Source organism: Nicotiana sylvestris, chromosome 1 (genome assembly GCF_000393655.2).
Source record: "Nicotiana sylvestris chromosome 1, ASM39365v2, whole genome shotgun sequence".
Lineage (NCBI taxonomy): Eukaryota > Viridiplantae > Streptophyta > Magnoliopsida > Solanales > Solanaceae > Nicotiana > Nicotiana sylvestris.
Window position 1 is genome coordinate 99343061 of NC_091057.1, and position 22644 is coordinate 99365704.

At 36.0% G+C, this 22644-nt stretch overlaps 2 protein-coding genes and 1 long non-coding RNA gene across 3 annotated transcripts; 1 reads left to right on the plus strand and 2 right to left on the minus strand.

The window, feature by feature from the left end:
- The first annotated feature begins 476 nt into the window (after positions 1–476).
- On the plus strand, positions 477–3846 carry LOC104240964 (uncharacterized). The gene is made up of 9 exons (XM_009795873.2): positions 477–530; positions 625–1317; positions 1404–1673; positions 1753–1863; positions 1977–2121; positions 2561–2674; positions 2946–3249; positions 3333–3456; positions 3629–3846. Exons 3-9 carry the CDS (start codon positions 1605–1607, stop codon positions 3779–3781), a joined length of 1020 nt encoding a protein of 339 aa, XP_009794175.1. The 5' UTR covers positions 477–530; positions 625–1317; positions 1404–1604; the 3' UTR covers positions 3782–3846.
- A 3292-nt stretch (positions 3847–7138) lies between these two features.
- On the minus strand, positions 7139–9456 carry LOC138880137 (uncharacterized). Its single transcript, XR_011402735.1, has 3 exons — positions 9248–9456; positions 8449–8992; positions 7139–7552 (listed from the first exon to the last, which is right to left on the minus strand). It is a non-coding gene; the product is annotated as an uncharacterized lncRNA (long non-coding RNA).
- Positions 9457–11330: 1874 nt separating this feature from the next.
- On the minus strand, positions 11331–15224 carry LOC104240966 (metacaspase-1). The gene is made up of 5 exons (XM_009795875.2): positions 14486–15224; positions 12830–13160; positions 11962–12082; positions 11669–11890; positions 11331–11544 (listed from the first exon to the last, which is right to left on the minus strand). Exons 1-5 carry the CDS (start codon positions 14859–14861, stop codon positions 11485–11487), a joined length of 1110 nt encoding a protein of 369 aa, XP_009794177.1. The 5' UTR covers positions 14862–15224; the 3' UTR covers positions 11331–11484.
- Positions 15225–22644: the final 7420 nt, after the last annotated feature.

Genomic DNA, 22644 nt, shown 5'->3' on the forward strand with positions numbered 1-22644 from the left:
TTATCGAACGCATTTCTAGTAGGTGCGCACTTTGGCATGCTTGTATATTGGCTGTACTTCTATATTGTTTCACAATCATAGAGAGTAATTGGCATCTATAGTATATGTTGGTATATGTTGTTGGATAGATTGTGATTACTCTGTCTACCAACATTGAAATAAGTATGGTACTACATAATTATTTCATGTATAATTTATATATGATGTATAATATGTATAAATTACACCCTCAACAATCAGACTATTTTATTGGTATAACTACTTTACCTACATCTCATAACATGTATAAATTATACCCTCAATAATCAGACTATTTTGATGAAGGATCAACTTTACCTACATTTCATATGAATTCGGTTAAATTATACACTTAATAATATGGTATAACCACTTTACATGTATTTCACATGACTACAGCAATTGGAAACCTTCATACTAAACCCAATTTTAACCAAAACATTGGATGCAATCATATATAAATGTCTTAGTGAATTTCACCTTGGATATCCATTTGTTTTGCCTCTAATTCGGTATAATAGTTTTTGACTTATATGTCTGTTTAAGTTGTAAAACAGTTATATGCTTCTTAAATGAATAAATTTTTTATACTATAATTGATTGCAGGTTTGGGATTTTTATTTCAAACCACAAGATCATTCTAAATTGAAGATTGGTGCTAACAGCAATATTTGCATTGTTCAAAACATTGATGAAACATCTGAATTCGAGACAATTTGCAATGTTCAGAGAAACTTGTTTTGGGTACTTCCTTGATTTGCCGATTGTAGGTATGCAACCCCGTTTGATTCACTCTCTATTGTTGAGAGAGGTTGTTCATGATAATAGAGATGAACTGTGGCTCTCCTTGAATGGTAGTAAAATACGTTTTGGTATTGGTGAGTTTGCACTCGTTACCGATCTAAACTGTACCGGTGTAGCGCATAAGCGTTATGATTACAACAAAAGTTGTGGTTTGATTGATCGTTGTTTTCCAGGAATTAAGAAGCTTAATAGTCAAGCTATAATCGATTGTTTTGAAGGAAAGAGATGGTCATCCGATCAGGATGCAATGAAGATTGTTGTGTTGTACTTTATAAATTCCTTTTTATTATCATCACTTCCTGATAGTCTCGTCTCAATTGGTCATTTTGAATTGGACTTCCATTGTCATTCCAAATATGGTTTTATGAATGTTGTCCTCTAGCTAAGGATCAAATAGCTGTGTTTGTTCAGCACAGAATCCCTCGCATAACTAGTTGGAAAGTGATTAATAATCCTACATCAAGTGAAGCGTCAAAGTTACTTTCTGACAGAAAGGTAATTTGAGTTATAGTTCTTTCATGTTAATAAATATCAAATATTTTGTATATTATCTTAATATGTTAATCTACATTACTTCTTAGTTGAAGATGAGGAATATTTTCCCAACAACACTTGAGAAATCAAGTATGGATGTCCTTGAGTTTTTTGACGATACGTTGGAAGACAATGCAACAGTTAGGGATGATTTTGTATAAGAACATGGCGACGATGTCTTTCAATCTCCTCCGCATCTGCCACCTAAGGTATACATAAAATCAAATTTAAAGGATGCAACTGATAGTATGGATCTGTTAGCTGAGGTCAAACGTCTATCCAAGAGTCAGAAGGAATTAAAGGAAGATTTTCAGATGGTATGTTCATCTGATTGGTTTAACCTTTAATTTATTATTTTTAAATATACTATTTAATATTTTAAGTTTGTTTCACTAGATTAAAAAGGAACTTCAGATGCTGAATTTGTTCATTGCGGAATCTAATTCCAATTTAGTTAACGCTGTTGAGTCATTGTCAAAGAAAGTGGATATATCCAGTGCTTCTGAGGTATTTATGACAACTACTATTAATTTTGTCAATGTTTGACCTATGGTGGAAATGTTTTATTAATTCTTTCATGGGATGGATTAAAAAGTTTTAATTATTATTTTTTAAACTAGCATGAGGGAGGACTTTGCAAACGAGACATGTACGTTGGCAGTGATGGTTTACATGACAAGGAAGATGTGGACTGTGGATACAATGAAACATATCGCTTCGACAACAAAAATGACGAGAATGAAGCTCATATCGATGGGCTTGGTGGTAATAATTGTTACATTTCCTCTGACTTATGATATATATTTGTTGCATATGTAGATATATTTTTCATTTTATATCAATTATCTTTTAACGAAACCACGTTTATACAACATATAATTTACATTTTGTTTATTTGACACATGCAGATCAATGTAATATTCCTAGTATAAACAAATGGAACTGAATTGCTGATCATGCTTATACACAATGATATAACTTGTATTTGTACATTCGCTTATACAATAATCATTTAAGTTAGTATTTCACTGATATCCCCACTTTTTATTCTTCCACTACACAATATTTTTATTATAATTAAATATATCTTAGTTGCATCATGAACATACAGAGCTATCTATATCATTAGTTTTAATAGTTATAGCTAATTGTTCTAATTTTCACATTTATTGGATTTTTTGAACTGTTTATTACGTACGTAAAGTATATCAAGATGCTGATTTTGGTGCTGGAGAAACTGCAATAGATCCTATGGAGGAATATTATATTGACGTCCTCGAATCCCATATCGTTAAATATACAAACCCTTCGATAGCTGGTAAGTATGCTTGATATATTGTAATATTTTAGTAATTATGTCATAGATATCCCCAAGTCATATTCCTTAAATCTTTACATATACGTAGTATCAATTTAGTTATAATTTTACTTATAACCACATGTATATTTTTTACTACACATTATATTCATGTTATATTTTATCCGAATACGTATAACTTATTATACACCTTCTACATGTTATATTCCCTCGAATGTGTATTACGTTTTCTTAAGTTAATCAATATGCTAATGTTGTGCTTGCTATTCAGCCAAAGACCTCATGGATGAATATTATGTTGACGTCCCCGAATCTCAGATTGTTAAATATACAAATTCTATGGCATCTGAACATACCCCAGAATATTCTAAAAGAGAGAGGCGCCCTGCATCGATCTATAAGTCACCTTTCTTGACTAATTTTCCGTCAGGCGCTAGTTCTGCTGGAGGATCATCAATGAAGACTATTATCACTGGAGGGCACCCGTTTGTGTGTTTTGCCAGTGATAATGATTACAACAAGATTACGAGCGAGTTCAAGACATGGGTTACTACAGGTTTGAGGACAAAAAGGAAGTGAGTACTCGTTTTAGTTATGATACATATTCTTCTTTTGAAGTTTATTCTGTTGACGCTGGATAATCGTGATATTTGTACAGGACTTGTGTTTACGCCAAGAAGGATAATGCATTACACCCTCTGTTTGAATTTGGTGTATTGCATGTCGGCAAGAAGGAGTGGTTCCACAAGCTTGCCTACAAAGGTCAACCCATAACTGATTCGGTACGTTAAAGTAAAATACATCGAATATTTAGGTATAATTGTTTCCAATTTAGGAGTATTTATTTAGATAGAATGAATGTAACAGAACAATAGTTTTGTTTTCTGTGCATAAATGAAGTATATGTTGTTATTATACATGATGTTATAAATATCTTTTTTGTATTATTGACAGTATGTGGACGTCTTATTTTACTATTTGAGGAAAATGGGCAAATATGATCCTGATGTTCAGATCAAGTTCACGAGTACAAATTATCTATTTGATCTGAAGATTAAGGCTCTGTATGAGAAATTCATTGCACACAATAAAAAAACCTTATTTTGAACCTGGAGCACGATATTGTCCGTTACATTCTTTGTGATGAAATCCTTTGTAACAGCCCGTGGCACACCGTCGACCACATCTTATTCCCCATTAATGCTGTATACAATGATTACTGGGTACTAGCAGTAATGTCTTTCAAAGAAAGATGCATATTTCTTTATGATTCAAAGGAAAATGCATCTCACAAATCCAAAGTTCGCAAAGGAGTAGACGCATATGCTGTTATTATCCCATACTTCTTGTGCGCTCTTGGTTTTTATAACAAAAGGAATGATATTGAATTGAATAAGGGATCATATAAAGATAAGACACAAGAAGAACAATTTGATGTTGTTATGGTTGATGGTTTGCCAGTGCAGCAAGCAATGGCAGCTCCATAAAGTTTGTGGCCTAAAGCGAAATTTAATAAGAGGCCTTATACTTTTTTATTAATATATATACACACACTTATACAAAAAAATAGTGCTGCCATTATACTTATTATTTATAGTATAACATGCTTAAATGATGAAACCTTTAACTTCACATAGTAGTATTATCATTTATTAAATAAATTGGATGTAAGATATGTATTTTTAATATGTTACCTCTGATTTTGTTGTAAAAAAATATATTTACTAATATGAAAATCTAAGTAATTTAATTCAAAGTTCTAAAATATTTTTAGTGTTAAAGAGTAGATAGTCCGTCTTTCTTTCTTTTGTCCAAGGTTTATTGTATTTTTCTTTTGCAAACTTTAATATTGTCTAACTTGAAATAAAATCATAAAATTCATTATTAAAAAATTTTGGGGACCTAAATTAAAGCTTTACTAGTCTCCTAATCGAGCCACATGTTCATCCTCATGCTATTCTCAATCAAATTTTATACAGTCTCAATTAAGATAAGACAACAATCAGTGAATGTGTTATTTAGTTATCAAATGTGAATGAAGCTGTTGAATAACACGTTCATGGGCAGTGGTCTATAAATAATTGTTGATCATTAATGAGGGCGTCTCAATGGAACTGGTGGCTTAAAACTAAAATATATTAAAAGACCCTGAAATTTCTTTCATAATATCCATATAATATTGAGACAAAAAAAGTGGTGAGAGAACAACGTATAATATGTGGGTTAGGCGTAAGCCATATGCTATTGAACTCCCTATAAAAAAAAATATAGCATTAAATGAAAATGGTAAAAGGATTGAGCCTACTATCGATCATATTTTGAACCTTACGATAATTGTCTCTGGGATTTCTTAGTTAAAAAAAAAAAGAGACACAAAAGAACTTGATTACTGATATGAGGATCTATCAAATGTGACAAAAAGGAATAGCTAATTTAGAGAATTAGATTTTAAATTAGAAAGTAAAATAGTAAAAAATATGAAAAAAGAAAGAAAGAAAAATAGAATTGATAAGAAGATAACTATATTATTTAATTTAGTGGGAGAAAGTTTTATCATATTAACTCATTCAATCCTACATCTACCAAATTTAAATAAATATTAGAATTTAAAATATTTTATTATAATTGTATAAATATAAATTACATGTATTATATAATGATATAGTAGTACTATATATTTTAGGGGCCTTAAATATTTGGGGGCCTAAAGCAAGAGCTTCACTTGCCACCCTTGGCAGCAAGATGCGTAAGTCATACTATGAGTTATATTTTTGTATATTATACTTTTAGAGTACAACATAATTTTTTAGTGTGCACTGCATTTTTTTTTACAAAAATTAGTATGCTTTAAATGCAGAGAATCAGGTGTGCTTGTGGCGATGTTTGCAGAATCCTTCATATGTGGTCAAAGCGCGAGCAAAAATGTGTGTGATATCACTGCTCAACGCATAAATAAGGTTTGCGTCGTTGTTGTGGAGTTACGGAAGAATGAAGCAAGATCATCTGGTTGTCAGCGAAGCAGAAGTCCCTACGAAAATAATATAAAAGGGTAGTGTAGATATGAATAATTAGTAGCTTTACTAATTTATGTAGTATTGCTTTAATTTGTTTCAGATGCATTTCATATAATGTTTTCTTTTACTAAACAAGTGGAGCTATGTGTGAAGTTAACTGTCTTTAAGTATATACGTTTTATGAAGTTGAATAATGTCCATGAACAAGTGCATTTATGCTGTCAATATATGACTGGAATTTATGTCTTATCCATATACCAGAATAGTACTTGCATTAGTAATTGCAAATATACTTTTACGATGTCTTTTTACTTGTGTTATCAGCTTTTGATCCTTTATGAAATAAAGATTTATACTGTGCTAGTGCTACAGCCAGTTCCCAACCAGAAGATAAATCACTTGTAACATGTATATATTATACCCTCACTAAGGATTATTTTATTTGTGGTATAACTTTTTCAAATATTTCACAGATCTAGGGATAAATTATTTATGGTATAACTTTTTCAAATATTTATCCATTTTCATACTAAACCAAATTTAAACCAAAAACATGGATGCACGCCTATATATGCACAAGAATTTTCAAACACACATTATTAATTGCATTTTTCAAAGTAAATCAGTGACATTATACCGTGTAGAATCGTTAATCTACAACAACAGCACATTAACGGAGGTAACGTTAAAAAATCTTTGCAAACAGATAAACTGCCTCTTCACATCTGTTGCATGTGTAAACCTTGTAGCATGTAATGTATTGTCCCACAAACCTACGATTCACATTACCATATTAAACATTAACAACCTTGAATTCCCAATCACTGTACATTCTGCATTGGAAATTTTTTTCCCTTTAACTTGTTAGCAAATGTATCTTACTCCCCATATACTAGTGCCTCCATGGAAGATCAGTCACACAAAAGCATATCTCGGGGCAAAATTATCTCACACTCATATTCCACTGTAATCCCATGGCAGCTCATGCCACTCAATCTTGATACTACGGTCGGAAATATATCAACACATAAACCTTAACAAACTACAACTTGACTATCAATATGGTTCATATTTCACGAAAAGTTTTGATTATGGCAAGTTTTTTGTTAGGTATATTTATAAAGACATCATTCAGACTTCTATAAACGAGAATTATTGATACAGAGAAGTCAATATCTACAACTATAAAATACTGATATGGATAAATTGAAATATATATGTGTTTGTGCCGTCAAATTTAGTCATTGCCATCTATTTTTATTTTTGCACAAGGGACATAAGACATAAGAAGTACATATGGAAATAGCAACATTTATATGAACCCAATAGATCTGTCATAATACATAATGCATTTTTTTGTATTAAACTATTATATTGTTTAAGCTTGAACAAAGCTTCTCCTTAGAGATATCACTAGCAGACTAGCATAAGAGCTAAACACATTTATTTGGAGGATTCCTGCAGGTTTTCCTGTTGTGACCTTGTTGTCCACACAAACCACATGTAATGTTACACCCTTTTTCCTGGGACTCACCGGCACCTTTGATTCTCGACTTCTTTGGCCTTCCAGGTTTAACTCTTACATTTGGTGGCTTAACCGCATCCCCTAAGACATCTTCAAGAATTTCCCATTGACTTTCGTCAGGAATTGGATAAACCGGAAATTCATAGGTCTTCATCATGTAATCCTTGCTACAGTATACCGAGCAATATTTGTATTCATCCATGTGGTATTTTGTCACAATCGCCAACCGCATGCTCACATGGATGGTATCACATCCAGTTGGAACCTTCTGCAACTACATTTTCTTTCCCGCATGCACTCATGTACGACTGTATACAAGTGTTCATTTGATGGAGTAACCTACATTATACAAAACCAGTTTTCATCACACATTCTGCAAGGGCATTATAAGAATGGCGCATCAATCATCAAAAACAGAGAGCAGTAGTAATTGCTTCGTCAAAAAGTAGCATCACACAAATGATGGTATCTAGATCTGCAAATTTCGACCTATACACCTACGACATGTAATTCTCTACCGTAAGCCTAATTTAGTGACAGATCTAGAAGCACTGATACTGTAAAAATAGATTGTACAATCAATGCATTTAAGTTGGATCCTTTTCGAAATTAGACGACAAAGAGAAAACTGAGGTTGGATTACCTTATAATTGCAATCTAGTCAGGATAGACTTAAGTGTGAAAGTTTCACGGTGAAACTCGTCGCTTGGGAAAAAAATAAAATGAAGCAAAACAAAATTAATGAAGTGAAGTGGGTAGCAGGATAACATAATGCATTCAGGTAGAGACTTTTGATAAATTAAACCAAGATCAGCATATACTTTCTAGCATCTGAAACTCAGAGATAGCTGACGGCCCCATACAAGTATTTCAATGACTCCAAAATACATCTCGAAGGAGTTTCACACTATAAGCATGTATACCAGTGAATGGTGGACATATGAACAAAGAAGCAAATTTTCAAATATCTCAAAAATATTCTTTCCTAAGAGGGCAACAGATAGGATAAGACTTTCTAATTCATATCCAGAAAACTAAACAAGCACTGCTGCTTTGTTCGATGCTTAAGATAATCCATATTTCATTGTATAAAGTATATACAGTGAAATCATTATATGCGGTATATTGATACATACTATATTATATTCCATCAAATATATAATAACATTTTTTACAGTACACTCTAATATCATTATATATTCTAACTTTATACCTTGTATGCCAATTTAACTTACCGTCATGCTTCTCCACGCAATGCCAGTGCTCCGTTTCTGTTTGTGTTATTCCAAGCCGCAACCAGCTTCATCAAGTAGTCAAGCAGATCGTAGATAGGTAGATCCCTCGCCGCCTTATTCGCAGAATTCATGGATTCCGCAATATTTGAGGGGACCTATTAACCGTTGAATGCGCTATCGACCACCTATCATATCCAATGTCAAATAAGTAATCTTTAACTCTCCCATCAAGAGTACATATTTCTCACATGTATTGGTTGAATTCCTCTGTATGCTTTAGCCCTAGCAAAAAATAAGGGCCTTATTTTCTTTTGGCTCTTCTTGAACCTCAACTTTATGTTGTTCCATAGATGGAATATGCATACACAATGAGGCACTTCTGGATACACAACTGATGTTGCCTTCAAAATGCTTTCATGCCTGTCAGATACGATGCACATTCCTTCCCTTATACCATATGTTTCTCGCAAATTCCGGAAGAGCCACTCCCATGATGTATCATTCTCCGAATTAACCACAACATACGCGAGCGGAAATATTTTACCTTATTGAACATCACAAAAATTAACTTTATTTAAAACGTAAATTATACAACATATCAAATACGATAAAGAAGATTTGTTGGATAAAAACGAGGATATGATAAATTATACATGATTTATACTAAAAAAACTACATGTTAAAGCTGTGATACCATCAAAATATTCAGATTATTTAGGGTATAATTTATACACAGTTATGCATCACGTGTAATTATACATGAAATTATTTCTACCTATGAATGTTTACTTCAACTCACCTGCTGCATCTTGTGTGCAGGCCGTCAGTAAGGTCCCTCTGTATGTTGATTTTAGAAAGCTACCATCGACAACAACATTAGGCATGCAATACTCTCATCCTTTAATTGATGAGTAGAGTGTTACATATACATAAAAGAAGCACCCGTCGTGTGACCTTTCCAACCTTGTCACTGACCCAGGATTTGTATGCATTAACATATACAAAAACCTTGGCAACTTATTATACGAATCGCTTGGTTTACCTCTCAACAGTTCAAAAGCTTTTTCCCTCGACCTCCATGCTTTCATATAGTTCAAATCAACTCCATAATCCCTCTTGAGGCCACCTTGTATTTCTGCTGGAGTATACTCCAACTTTGGATCATCTAGCTTGTTCATTATCAAATTTCCAACAAGATTAGAGGTAGTCTGCCGCTGTGAAAATAATCTGGAATTATTTCCATATGTGTGAACTTTTTCAAACTTTCTCACCTTAAATATATTCGAGGTGTTTAGGCTTGATGCCTTAAGATTCCATGAGCATTGATCATCCACACATACAAGATAATACCTGTAGTATAAATACATTAATTACTTTTTTGGTTTCAAATATAAAAATTAATTCTCTAACTGGGTAAAAAACTCGAATGTATTAACTCACAGCACGTATAAATCATACACATACCATTTCATGTATAATCCGTGCATAAAATCTAAAGCATCGGTTTAATCTTTTTACCCAAATATTATACTAAATTTATACCATTTAATTGTGTTATATGGGAATATAGCGTTGCTAAATACTAAATTTACAAGACATGAAGTTCACTTGATACAATTATCTATCTACATGTATCTTCAGCCGACCATATCAAACATATATTCAGTGACATGAAGTTCACTTGAAATTTTTATTTGAACGATCAACCTTGAACTGGAACTTCTCTCGGATTGCAAGATGTTTCATGACGTTTTGCAGTATATCCTTGTTTTTGTACAGCTGTCCTTCATTAACTTCTTGATGTGTACTGATTCCGATTACACACTCTTCATCGATCTGCATAACATCATAGCCCTCTTTGTTTCCGGAATTAATCCATTCAACCGTTTTCAGATTGTCAACCATTGACAAATTCTGAAAAAGATTGGAGTTTGCCTTGTTAACAACTGGATTCGCGCATATATCATCGTTACCCTGCTCTTTAAATGTTATACACAATGGATAATCAGTGAAAGATAAATTTTTGCTTTTCAACTCCATGTACAAGCCCAAACTCCTGTCGTCGTATATTTTCATCGGTGGAAAATGCTCTTTCACGGAATATCCAATATCCATCATATCAATTTGTGCGTCTGACTCCAAGTATCTTTGATATCTCCGAACAATCGATTTAAAATCCCATTCCATATTGATCAACACCCCATCGACGCTAAAATTCTTAAATATGTGTTGCATATCCCATTCACCGCTATGTTGAACCAAAAATGTGATTCTGTTATCCATGGCAGAAGAAGTATACATGATCTTTCAGTTGTTTGCTTCCAATTATGTGGTTCCCATCTCTTTATATAATAATACTATATGGCATATGGAATATTCGGAATACGTCAGTTACGACTAAGAAGATTGGCTGACAGTAATAACTAATTATCTTAATTAAGTAGAAGTATGTAACTGAAACCATTTAAGATGCGTGATTGAAGTTACCATGTTTAAGGGGTTTTGGCTATGGATATAAATATTTTCTTGCCTTATGTGTAAAAGACCTAATGCTGCTATATGTGCGCAAATTTTCCTACAATTTTGCCTAGTTATGTTTTTTGCTCGATCAAAAATAGTATTCTGATGATAAAAATTGAGACTCGGTTTACAAGCCTTCACATCTCGTGCAAAGGACAAGAGGTGGTGTGTAGTCTAATCCAAGAAAGGTTTCAAACACAACTTCTTTAACAAACAGAGGAGCAAAAGTGGAATGTAAGCATCAAACTTCTGAAGTCTGAACAACCAGTAGTGAAAAAGGTTACATCTCAGCTAATTTCTTGAACAAAGGTCCTTAAGAAAATTCAGTAAATCAGTAGATACTGCAACAGTTAAAGGGCAAGTTATGTTAACAATAATTCCATTATTAAGAATTCCATCAGAAAGTTATTCGCATTCTCATGCATAAGCAGCATATCATGGAAGCCGATAAAATTTCTATCTTTACAAACAATCCAAATCCAAACACACCAAGGAGGGGGGAGGCCAGAAGGAGTTTCACAAGGAGAATGGCTTCGCATACACATCGAATGGCTGGCAAGCTGTTAACTGGGGCTCCTGGAAAAAGTGTGACATAAAAGAGAAAAGGTCAAGAACTATGTTTGAATTCTATAATTCAGGAACTAAGGTAAAAGAATGCATTACACTTTAGTAGTACATTAATTAAATATGCTGAAGTTACCTGACTAAAGCCTCCACCCATACCGGCACTACCACCTGTCAAAAGCATGGAAATGAGAGATGTGACAGCACCGCCACCAAAGTCACCCCCTGAACTTCCGGCTTGCCGAATGGCATTTCGCATTGCGGTCAATATACTTCCGTATGTGGTTCCATGACCGCGCTCAATTGCTTGAATGAAACAGAAAGTCATAGCACCCGTTGAAGTTACTTTTGAAAGAGCCTGCAGATCAAAGTCATTAGGTGTCTCCTAATAATTTCTACTTAAATCGAAATAAGATTAATCAAACTTACAGATGTATCAGCAGAAGTTTGATTATCATCACAACCACTAAAAGAGATTACTTCACCACCATTAGTTCCTTTCCAAATACCAGAACGAGGACGATGGTCTTCCCACACATATTGTCCGCTCCTATTTCCAGGAAGTTAAAAGAATAAGCATTATCGTAAAAAAGAGTGGAATCTAAAAAGCTGAAGATAACTGATGGTTAAGGGGAATAATAATCATTAGAATGGTCAAGTAGTTGATATGACTTCTAAAAAAAGAGAAAAGCATAAAACATTTTCAGTGATGATAATCCCAATAGTGGCGGTTTTAGAATTTTTAAATCATGGGTGCTTAACTATTTTTCATCTCAAAATTGCTACTAAGACTGGGTGCTCAGTTAATATATTTGTATAAATTTTCTAGTTTTTATAATAAATAATAGTGTTTGGTTCTGTAAGTAATCACCCATAACTTATAATGTAGATCTGCCTATGATCCCAAGATGTCTTATAAATCAAAACAGTAACATAGTGCACCATATGTATTGCCTAACTTCATGATATTTGTAAATTTTTCTGTTCAGTCAAATCAATTAAACTCGAACTGAAAAATCGTTCATGACATGGAACATATCATTCCTCAAATGTCAGAAGAACTTATCAGTGAGACAGCTCTCATTTATCTGCCCCAACCTTAGATGAAACAGAACAACATATACTTCCGTAACCTTTGATCCAGTTAGGTTCTCATAGGTGTCACATGAATACCCATTAAGCATATTTCACGAAATTCAACCTCTTGTACATCCAGTTACTCTTAAATGTTTCAAACAATAGACAGCAACTTCTACCAAAGAAAGATACCACAAAGTACTAAGGAGCAGTGACCTACCTACTCATTCTGCAAAGAAATGGCAGGTCTAGAACGGTTCCACTGTGGCAAGCATCTATTATTGCATGAAGCTTTACACCATGAGGAAGAGGCTTGACAATTGTCGCATTGATTTCATCATCAACAATCATACCCTGAGTTTCGAAGTCCAGGGGACATAAAGTTTCATCATATCCATCCACTTCATCTCCATTGTAATTCCTTTGCCTTGAGCCATGACCAGAATAATGAAATAGCAGTGAGTCTCCCGGTTGGCAACCTTGTACAAGCCAATATAATGCCATGCGCATGTTCTGTTTAGTCGGAGTTCTGTATGGGTCGGTCTCCTCTTCTGCATCATGAATTTAGACAAGCTAAGGTACAATGGATGAACTATGATAAATAATTGTTTCAGCCAATAGAAGCATGTCGACCTAAAATCATAATACTATTCATCCCAGAAAATTTGTTAGGTACAAAGGAAAATGTAATGCCTTAGAATGTTTCTAGTTATTAAAAAACTCTAGAGATTCCAAGACTAAACTAACAAAGAAAAAACAATGATAAAAAGCTATTAATATGACTCCTGGTCCACCAATACCCTTAATGTCAGATGTTAGATTTTGAAGACAACATCCGCCACCCCTACCTAGGAGCCCAATAGTGGCTTTTCCTCAGTTGCTCCCTTGGTGACTTTAACCGCCCTGATCGTTGATGGTGGATGACCCTTACCACACTAGGCTATCCCTTGAGCACCAAAATGCTATTGACAATCATTCCTACGCTTAAAAGGGACTCTTTGGGAAGGTAATTTACGCATTTCATATTGTTTGGCAACCATACGTATATAGGGAAAAAGGGGTTTTGTGTATAGATTTGCCCAAAAAAAAAGAAAACTTAACCACAATCTTACTTGTCTGCAATCTGATATCTTCCGGGAGGTGTAGATCACTCAATCAAAGTTCCGCTTGACACCATGTGAAGTTTTTGTTTTTGATAAAGTTGCTATCATATAAGCTTATGTAGTGTTATTTACATTGGCAGCTTGATTAATATTTATTTTTAATCTCTCTTCCCTAAACTTACTAGAAAATCATTCAGCTCATTATGGCCGCCACCTTGCCTACAGAAAGGAAGGAATTCCTAGCATATATGCCTCCCAAACCCTAAACTGCAGATCATACATTACCCGTTCCACAAGCTTAAATCATTTTTCCCAAAAAAAAAAAATTACACATTAAATACTCGATAAAACACGATTTCTTGGTACATTAATCTCACAACAATCACAGCCTATTAAGATAACACTCTTTCACTACAATTCTGAACAAAGTAACTACCAGTTTCAATTTTCCTAGGATACAACTACCAACTCAGCTGTAAAAACAATCTGAACAGTCCCTTTTTGCTGAAGGTCCTAGAAAAAAAAAACATAAATATTAAGGTCGAGCAGAATTAGATACTCTTACCCCAATTTTTCCTTTCATTATATATCCAAGAAGTTATATCAATTAACTGTGTCTCAATCCCAAGCTAATTCCCTCAGCTAAATGAACTCCTAATCCTAAGCAACAAAACAATTTTAAAACGAGATCAAAGAAACTATCCTAGTTTATACACAAGGTTAATATATATAATTGCTATGAAATGAGAATTAATCAAGATTGGGTATGTTACCAGTAAGCATAAGAATGGAGGACTCAGGAAAATGGAATTTGTTCATCAAGAGATGTCTCATGCACTTAGCATCATTAAGGCACCCTTTCAGCTCATGCCTAGAGTACCTATACGATATACCAACAATCACAGCTTTCTTTCTACCATGAGCATTGGGTGGGGGACCGGGAGGTGCGTGGTTGTAGGGAGAGGGAGGTGCAGCAGCAGCAGAGGAAGCAGGTGGTGGGTGATTGTATTGATTAGGTGGTGGCGGAGGAGCAGTACGTGGATCAGCCAACTGTGTTACTGCCTGACAAATCGCACAACGAATGGATCGTGCACCTGGTGGTAGCTGTAATGGTGTATGACAATTGGAACAGTTTACTAGCATCATCATGGCTGATCTATGTGCTTATTATTTGACAAATTTAAACAAAGAAAAGAAATTGGGAATTGAAGATTATGGAGAGCAGGGATTTTTGTTTGTAAAGGGTAAAAGAAATTCAGAGAGAATCAATATGGCTGATCAACGTGCAAATAAATTGATAAATTGAAAGAAGAAGATTGGAATTAAGGATTATAGGAATAGGGTTTTGGCAAGGGGAGAAGAAATCGAGAGAATTATAAGGGAAGAAGAACAATTAAGAGAGGAAGAGACGGAGAACAGATGTAAAATTAGGAGTCGGCAAAGAGGAGCTGACGACCAATTGGTTGAAAAAGTGGGTTTAATGTGTTAAGTTAGATTTAAAAAATTCATAATGTCTGCAAAAGCTCTTGACTAGCTTATTTCAATTTTATTGCTGGAATTTTGCAATCTTGACCCGTCAGGTCCGCGTAAAATGTGACAGCAACTTGTCATGTAATCATATGTCAAACGTTCATTCTGTCTTTCAAAAATGACATAAGTATGAATTTTTTTTAATAACTTTAAACACCAAAATAAAGGTAATTTTGCTAGAATTTACCTAAAATTAATTGTACGTTGTTTAACCAAAAAATAGAATTTCAGTCAAAGCTAGAATTTAGAAGAACGCGAGTTACTGATAATCAAAAGAATATATAGAAGAGAATAATTTGGAGTAACCAGAATGTAATCAGGAGAAAAACAAGTGAATCAGATTATATTTCAATTGTGTCTGTGCTTACAAGTGACTAGATACCTCCCTTTTATAGGTATCTTGAAGATATGCGTTTCCTTCAAATCATAATGAGGCTATTATGAATAATTAAAGACATTGAATGCTACGTTACACAATCATTGTAATCAATACAAATTCTCTAACGTGTCCGGTATTTAATGCCTATCGAATTCCGTATATGCGCTCTTTATTATGGTCAGATCCGTTCCTTTTGATAAATGATCTAAATAGGTACGGGCGATGAATCCTTCAAATGTCCTCCCGTGCCTCTTCCTTTGCCTTTGCTCGTTTCTATTGCTGCCCGTGACTCTTGACTAATTATAATTCTTTGACTATTTGACCAGTCCATGTGTCTCAACATATATAAATTCAATTTTTCCCAATACAGATAGTCTCCCCACTTTCCATTTATTCATCAATTGAATATTTGGGAAGTGGATTTCATTAAAACGAGAATTTTTGTCACCACTAATGCTATGACAAAATTGACGCTTCAATTGTCACTTCCATTTAATATTTCATGCACGTGTCAATTTTCCATTGGCTCTGCAGTTTTTGCAGCCTTTTTCAAGGTTTTTACGGTGCCACTATTAACGAAGTGCCAGTTATCATAATTATGGTCTTTCCACCTCTGCGCTTTTATCTTTGGCGGTTGCTTATCGGTATAAATATAATTTTTTCCTTTGTCTTTTATCACATAAAGCTTATTGAACACTTATTTCTCCAAATCTTTGTTGACTTCTTCCTTAGATCATTCCTCTTCGATATGTCTTCTCCAAGCCCTAACCCTGAGAGAGTTTCCATTACTGACTCCTTCCCCAATGCCCCTGTTAGGCACAGAAGGGGAGGTAGACTTTGTAGTTTAGGATCTACTCGAGGAGGTGGTTCGTCTATGCCTTCTTCTGGTTCTGGTCCTTCCTCTAGAACCAGAGGTTCCCTTTCTCAAAAATCTTCTTCTAGGGGTAAAGACCATTCTGAACCTTTACGCGAACCTTTAGTAGATGAGATAGTCCCTTCAGAATTGTCTTTTTACCATGACAGGGAATCTCTTAGAAACCAAGTTTCCGCATTAGATCGTGTCGATACTTACCCTACTCAAATTACAGAGGTTTTAACTCATGTGGTTCATAAGGACTGTCATTGGAGTAATGATTTTCCCATTATTATCCCTAATCCGAATCAGAGAATTACTTCCTATTTAACGGAGTTCTCTTTTGTTTACACTTACCCTTTTACTTTAGGGTTTAGACCAGCAATTGACCCAGTCATTCTTGAATTTTGCCGCTTCTTCAATGTCTGCTTGGGTCAAATTGGCCCAATCATATGGAGGGCAGTTGCCTGTTTAAGGCATTTAGCCACTAGAGCTGAAGCTCCTTTTACTTTCCCTCACTTGATACATCTTTACTCACCTAGGCTTTTTCGTAATGGTGTTTTTACACTAGTGGCCAGGAGTAAGAGGGTTTTGGTGAGCCATAAAGATGACAAGGATCGTGGCTGGTATGCCCGATTTGTTGTTGCCCCCACTGTTGGTTTAGTGGGTGAAGATAATGTTCCCTTCCCTGAGAAGTGGAATTTTGCACGTAGGTCTTTTATCCCTCTCGTACCTTCTTCTTTCAAATTTATTAGCTTTACTAATTTTACCCCCCCCCCTTGTTTTTCTTTTTAGCAACCATGGGAGTTGTGGAGGATGTTCCCAATTTCCGTGGTTGGGTAGATAAATTGCTGAAGATCACGCCAATGGACAGTAGATCTTGGAAAACACTTTCTAACCGCTTTGGTTGGAAGGTTAAGACTCACGGTAAGAGTTCACATTTTTTTTCCGTGCCTATATTCTCATTTATTGTTTTAACTTTTATCCTTCTTTTTGTCAGGATTTGCTATTCGAGGGGTTACTGCGGAAGCGGTTGCAGCCTCTTGTGTCTCTTCGGGACCCGTACTCCTTCGGGAACCCGTATCTCTCTAGAGAGAGCCCGAGAAATAGTCTTGGGTTCCTCTTCTGCGAAAAGGAAGGTTGTTGAAGAGGAAAATTCTGAAGAAGAGGAAAACGAGAGTCCGTTGGTAACTAGGCCACGAGTTAGGAGACGCATTGTTTCCGATGACGAAGCTGAAGTCTTGGTTTCTTTCACCGAACCTGTTGAAACCCCAATAATAATTCCTGATGATGATGTCACTCCCTACAATACTCGTGAGTCTATCGACCAACTTTTTGTTAGTGGATTTGGTCGTGAAGATGTCGGGCCTATTTTAGACGACATACCTTTATCATCTTTTTCATTACCTGTGCCTGTGATTCCTTCTTTACCGACCCCAGCTATTTCCGTTCCTTCTTCCATTGCTCTTACCTCTTCTCCAGCTCCTCCTTTGGCTATCCCCCCTATAGTTCATCATACTGAAACGGGCTCTTCAAGTAGGAGTGTCGCTATGAGGCGGGTAACTATTGAAATTCATACTGAGAATAGCCTTTTGAGAAAATCAGGTCAGGCGGATATATGGCTGGAGCCTCTTATTGGCCCAATTGAAAAAGTAAAGCTGGAAAGCCACAGTTCCTTAACTTTAATAAATGATATCGTGCATGCCACTCTGAAGGTATTTTCCTTCTCTCCCTTTTTTACTTTGCAAAATTTTTCATCTTTGAGATTCTTATTTTTTCTCTTTTCTTTTTTAGGCTAATCTCATCGGCACAGAGTTGATGAAAAGAATTGCTCCTTTGGAGAAGATAGCACGCGACTCTCAATTGGAAGCAACCAATTGGAAGGGGCAATTTGAGAGTGCTCAGCTTGACATAGAGAGCTTACAAGAGAACAAGAATACCTTAGAGCAGCGAGTACAGGCTGTCACACCTCCTTTTTCCGCGCCCGCGGGGCGCAGGGGAGTTTTTCCAATTAAAGGACAATCGAAGCGGGATTGGTTTAATTATTTCAGAGTCGCCACTTGGGAGATTTAGGGTGTCCCAAGTCACCGATTTTAATCCCGAATCGAGGAAAATAATGACTCTATATTACAGTCTGCGTACCAGAAATCCGGATAAGGAATTCTGTTAACCCGGGAGAAGGTGTTAGGCATTCCCGAGTTCCGTGGTTCTAGCACGGTCGCTCAACTGTTATATTCGGCTTATTTATCTGATTTTTAATACAATTATGAACCTATATGCAAAATTTAACTTTTAACCGCTTTTATCATTTACTGTTTTTATCAAGAATTGCAACGTTGTGAAAATGTATCTCGAACTGCGTTACAATCAATGTACCCGTGGTCGTCGACACACTTTGACTCCGTTGAGATTTGGATTTGGGTCACATCAATGTGCACCCGAGTTTAAGGAAATTAAATTATTAAAGGCGCGCCTAAAGCGACTAGCGTATTTATTTTGGGTAGGACCGTGGAATTTTACTAAACGGTCCATCCCGAAGTCTAAATAATTTTTAAAACAAATATCTACTGAGGGCCCCGCAATTTGTATTTTTATTTGGCGAGGCTCATCTCATTCTATTTTTTAAAAAATGAATTTGCAACGTCATGGACACGCATCTCGAACCACGTCAGAATCAATGTACCCGTGATTAGAAACACATTTCGATTCCGTTGGGATTTGGATTTGGGTCACATCAATGTGCACCCGAGTTTACGAAGGTAAGATTTATTAAGGCGCGTCCTAAAAAGTCTAGCGTATTGTTATTTTAGGAAGGTTGTGAGATTTGCTAAACAACCCGTCCTGGAAGCTAAATACTTTACTAATATACATTTAACAAGGGCCCCGCATCTGCGTTTTGTTTATTTTTATCGAGGCTCATCTCGTTGTTATTTTTAAAGGATATCCTATAGCAACTACGTTCCTTGTCGTGTTTGTCTCTATCAATTGAAAGCAGTAAATAGCCTTAGTTGATTATAAAACCGGATTTAAAGTGCTTTTACAGAATCATAAAACGTGACTGCACTTATGGACAACTAGCCGCAAATTATGGGCCCAAACCTAGCTCATGCGAGATGGCCAGACTTGGGCCCTGTTTTTCCGATACAGGCCTAACTGATTTTTCGATTTGGGCTCGGCCTTCCTGAGGTTGAGGCCTAGAACTGATTCTTTGTTCTTTATCAATTTATATGTGACAAACTAGCAAAAGGGGAAAGAACTTTAACTCATGTGGGTAGTTTACCTATTTTGGCCTACATTATAGAATGTACTACACCATCAGACTAAGTCTAAAATACAATCTATTACCCTGGGAATGTTTTTCACCTAACAGCATACATACATGACTATCATTCATTAACCTACATTGATATACTGAGCATGTAGGCTACTTCTATTATACAAACGAAAATGTAACTATTTTATGACATTTAATGTAACAGTTCATGTATACATAAAAACAATCTGCAGGTCCTCTCTTTTGCATTCATGCTCAAACTCTCAGTTACATTGGTGGTATCAATTGTGTACCTGGTAAGGAAAGGAAAGGAAGAAGGAGAGTGATCAGTTGAGTAGTATGCAGTAATCACAGCATCAACAGATACACAACAACAGCACAGCAACAAACCAACAACCAAGATTGTTTTCCACAGTCCACGAACAACCAACAATGATTCCCAGAATAAATGAAGCCAGCAAATAGTCGAGTGCCAAACCAATAATTCCAGACGAAGAGTAATGAACACCAGAAGTAAAAAAAGTTCAATGCAGCAAATACCAATCAGTTCAGCAACCAACAAACAGCTCAGTCACTGCAGACGACAGAACTTGGCCAAGACAGCTTGACCAATATGTATTCTTGTTCAACTTTCAGATGGTGTTTGGTTACAATCTATTTGGAAATTAACTTATGTTTTTCGGCTTTCTTTTGACTCACTAGACCTCTCTTCAGATTAAACTCTAGCTTTAAGACTGAAAATTTTCACTTTGTTTTTCTCTTTTTCTGAAGACTAAAAGTCCAGCCCTTTTTCAGTTCTCAAATGGCCTATTTATAAGCCAAAGTGACCAAGTGCAGCTAAGCTGCCCCCATGCTGCAACTTGCAGCCTGCCCCTACCCTGTTAAACCCATGCTTGAGCATCTCTTGATGCCAGCCCCTCTTGTTCCCCACGCCTGGTTTATTCTTTAATCAAGGATTATGGGCTTATTTTAGTATTCCTTTTAAACCCATACTCTTGTGTCTTGTCCCCCATTGGCATTAGTTTAATCCTAATTTAGTACCCCATTTGTCAGCTCACTTAAACTAATTACTTCTGTTCTTTTTAACACCCCAGAATACCCCTGTCAACCTTGATTATTACTGCCTCTGCCTATTGCAGCATCAGGGCATTTTTTGAACTGACGAAAGTTCGAACTCAAGACTGCCTGGGCTGAACCTTTTTCAGTCAGTTTTACAGTGCAAACAAACCATTTCAAACAATGCTGGGGCATACAGTCAGTGGCAAAGCTCAATTAGTCATGCGACATTATTAGCTCATTCGATTTATTAGTTATAGAAAGCTAATCGACGATATTTATCGAGTCGACTATACTAATTATAACAGGTAATAATCAATCGCTCACATAAACAATACGTTTAGGGACCTAAAGGGCATCAGACAATTTTTGTTCAATTACTGGGGCCTATATGAGTTAACTTATCTGCCGATTAAACTAATCGACGATCATGTTTATCACAGAACACATTCAAATCATACACAGAAAACAATTGACCAAATAAAAGGTCTTTACAAAGACGGAAGAAATTAAGAAAAGTATCAGAAAACACCGAACAAACACAACAGAACATGCTAACATACTTAACTAGCAGTTGAATAAAACAAAAAGGAAAAGAAAGCTTACCAAAAATGTCCAGACAAAACTGAACCAAATCTGACTCGACATTGACCCTTTGAGGCCGAACAAACTTTAATCAGGGTGTTCTCACATGAGAACACCTTGATTAAGGTCTATTAGACCTCAAACCCCCGTTAAGGATATCCGGATTCCCCATGTGCATGTGTTCTAAAGTCTGGATTTTCAGATCTGGATTTTTGGGAGTTGTGGGTAGATTCGGACCAAACCAAGCTTGGTTTGGTCACGAGGAAGGTCAGGGGGGTGTCTGGTATGAAGATGGGGTGGTTTGGCATAGATCCGGGTTCGACTCAAATCTTCAAATGAAGATTCGAGACGAACGAAAGTGATTCGAGGCTAGGGAGTAACAGATCCATGTTCAGGAGAGTGAGGGGGTCTTAGGGTGTTCGGGAGGTGGCCACCGGCGTTCATGCCGCCGGGTTTTGGTGGAAGGGAAACTAGGGCGGCGTTAGGGTTTGGGGGTTTCAGGGTTCGGGGAAGGAGATGACTGAAGGGGGGTTCGGATAGGGGGTGCGGGGTAAAGGGTCAAGTTTATATATGGAAGGGGAAGAGAGATTGGAGCCGTTAGATCAAGTGATCTGAACGGCTTAGATCTATTGGTGGGTAACAGGACGGGGTCGTTTGGTATGGGAACGGGGTCGTTTTGGTTTAGGTGAGGGGTTGGGTTAAACCGGCTAAATAGGTCGGGTCATGAGGGAACCAGGGACCGTTGGATCAATGAGGTTGGACGGCTCAGATCAACTTGCCTGAAACGGCGTCGTTGAGGTGAGTTGGACAGCCTGATCTGGACCGTTCCTTTGAATCAGATCAACGGCTTCAAATGGGGACGCCGATACGACGTCGTTTGAGTCCGTGCTTGGGCAGGCTGGGTTTGGACTGGATCAGTACTTTGGTTTTGGGCCTTGTTTCGGGGCCCAAATCGGATTTTCCTTTTCTCCTTTTTTTTTTCAATTTAAACAAAAATTCCTAAAACAATGTAAAAATTAAAATAAACCTACACACATATTGAGTGACACCCACAACGATAAACACACATAAATGGACAATAAAAAAATAAAAATAAAAAATAAAAATAAAAAATGGTTAGATCACAGCTTAAAACGGACGATGCACGTATATTTATATTTTTTTTTGAATTTTCTCTTAACGCCACATATATTTTTTGTATTTTTGTTTGATAAGGACTAGATGCAAAATGGACAGACTCACAAACGACTAACAA

Excerpts from the sequence above, each read along its gene's own strand:
- LOC104240964 (XM_009795873.2), top strand. The coding sequence starts at position 1,605 with ATGGATCTGTTAGCTGAGGTCAAACGTCTATCCAAGAGTCAGAAGGAA. Across the intron at positions 1,674-1,752 it reads TAAAGGAAGATTTTCAGATG|ATTAAAAAGGAACTTCAGAT; the intron begins GTATGTTCATCT and ends TTGTTTCACTAG. Across the intron at positions 2,122-2,560 it reads TCATATCGATGGGCTTGGTG|TATATCAAGATGCTGATTTT; the intron begins GTAATAATTGTT and ends ACGTACGTAAAG.
- LOC104240966 (XM_009795875.2), bottom strand. The coding sequence starts at position 14,861 with ATGATGATGCTAGTAAACTGTTCCAATTGTCATACACCATTACAGCTA. Across the intron at positions 13,161-14,485 it reads CTCCATTCTTATGCTTACTG|AAGAGGAGACCGACCCATAC; the intron begins GTAACATACCCA and ends TTCATGATGCAG. Across the intron at positions 11,545-11,668 it reads TGGGTGGAGGCTTTAGTCAG|GAGCCCCAGTTAACAGCTTG; the intron begins GTAACTTCAGCA and ends CACTTTTTCCAG.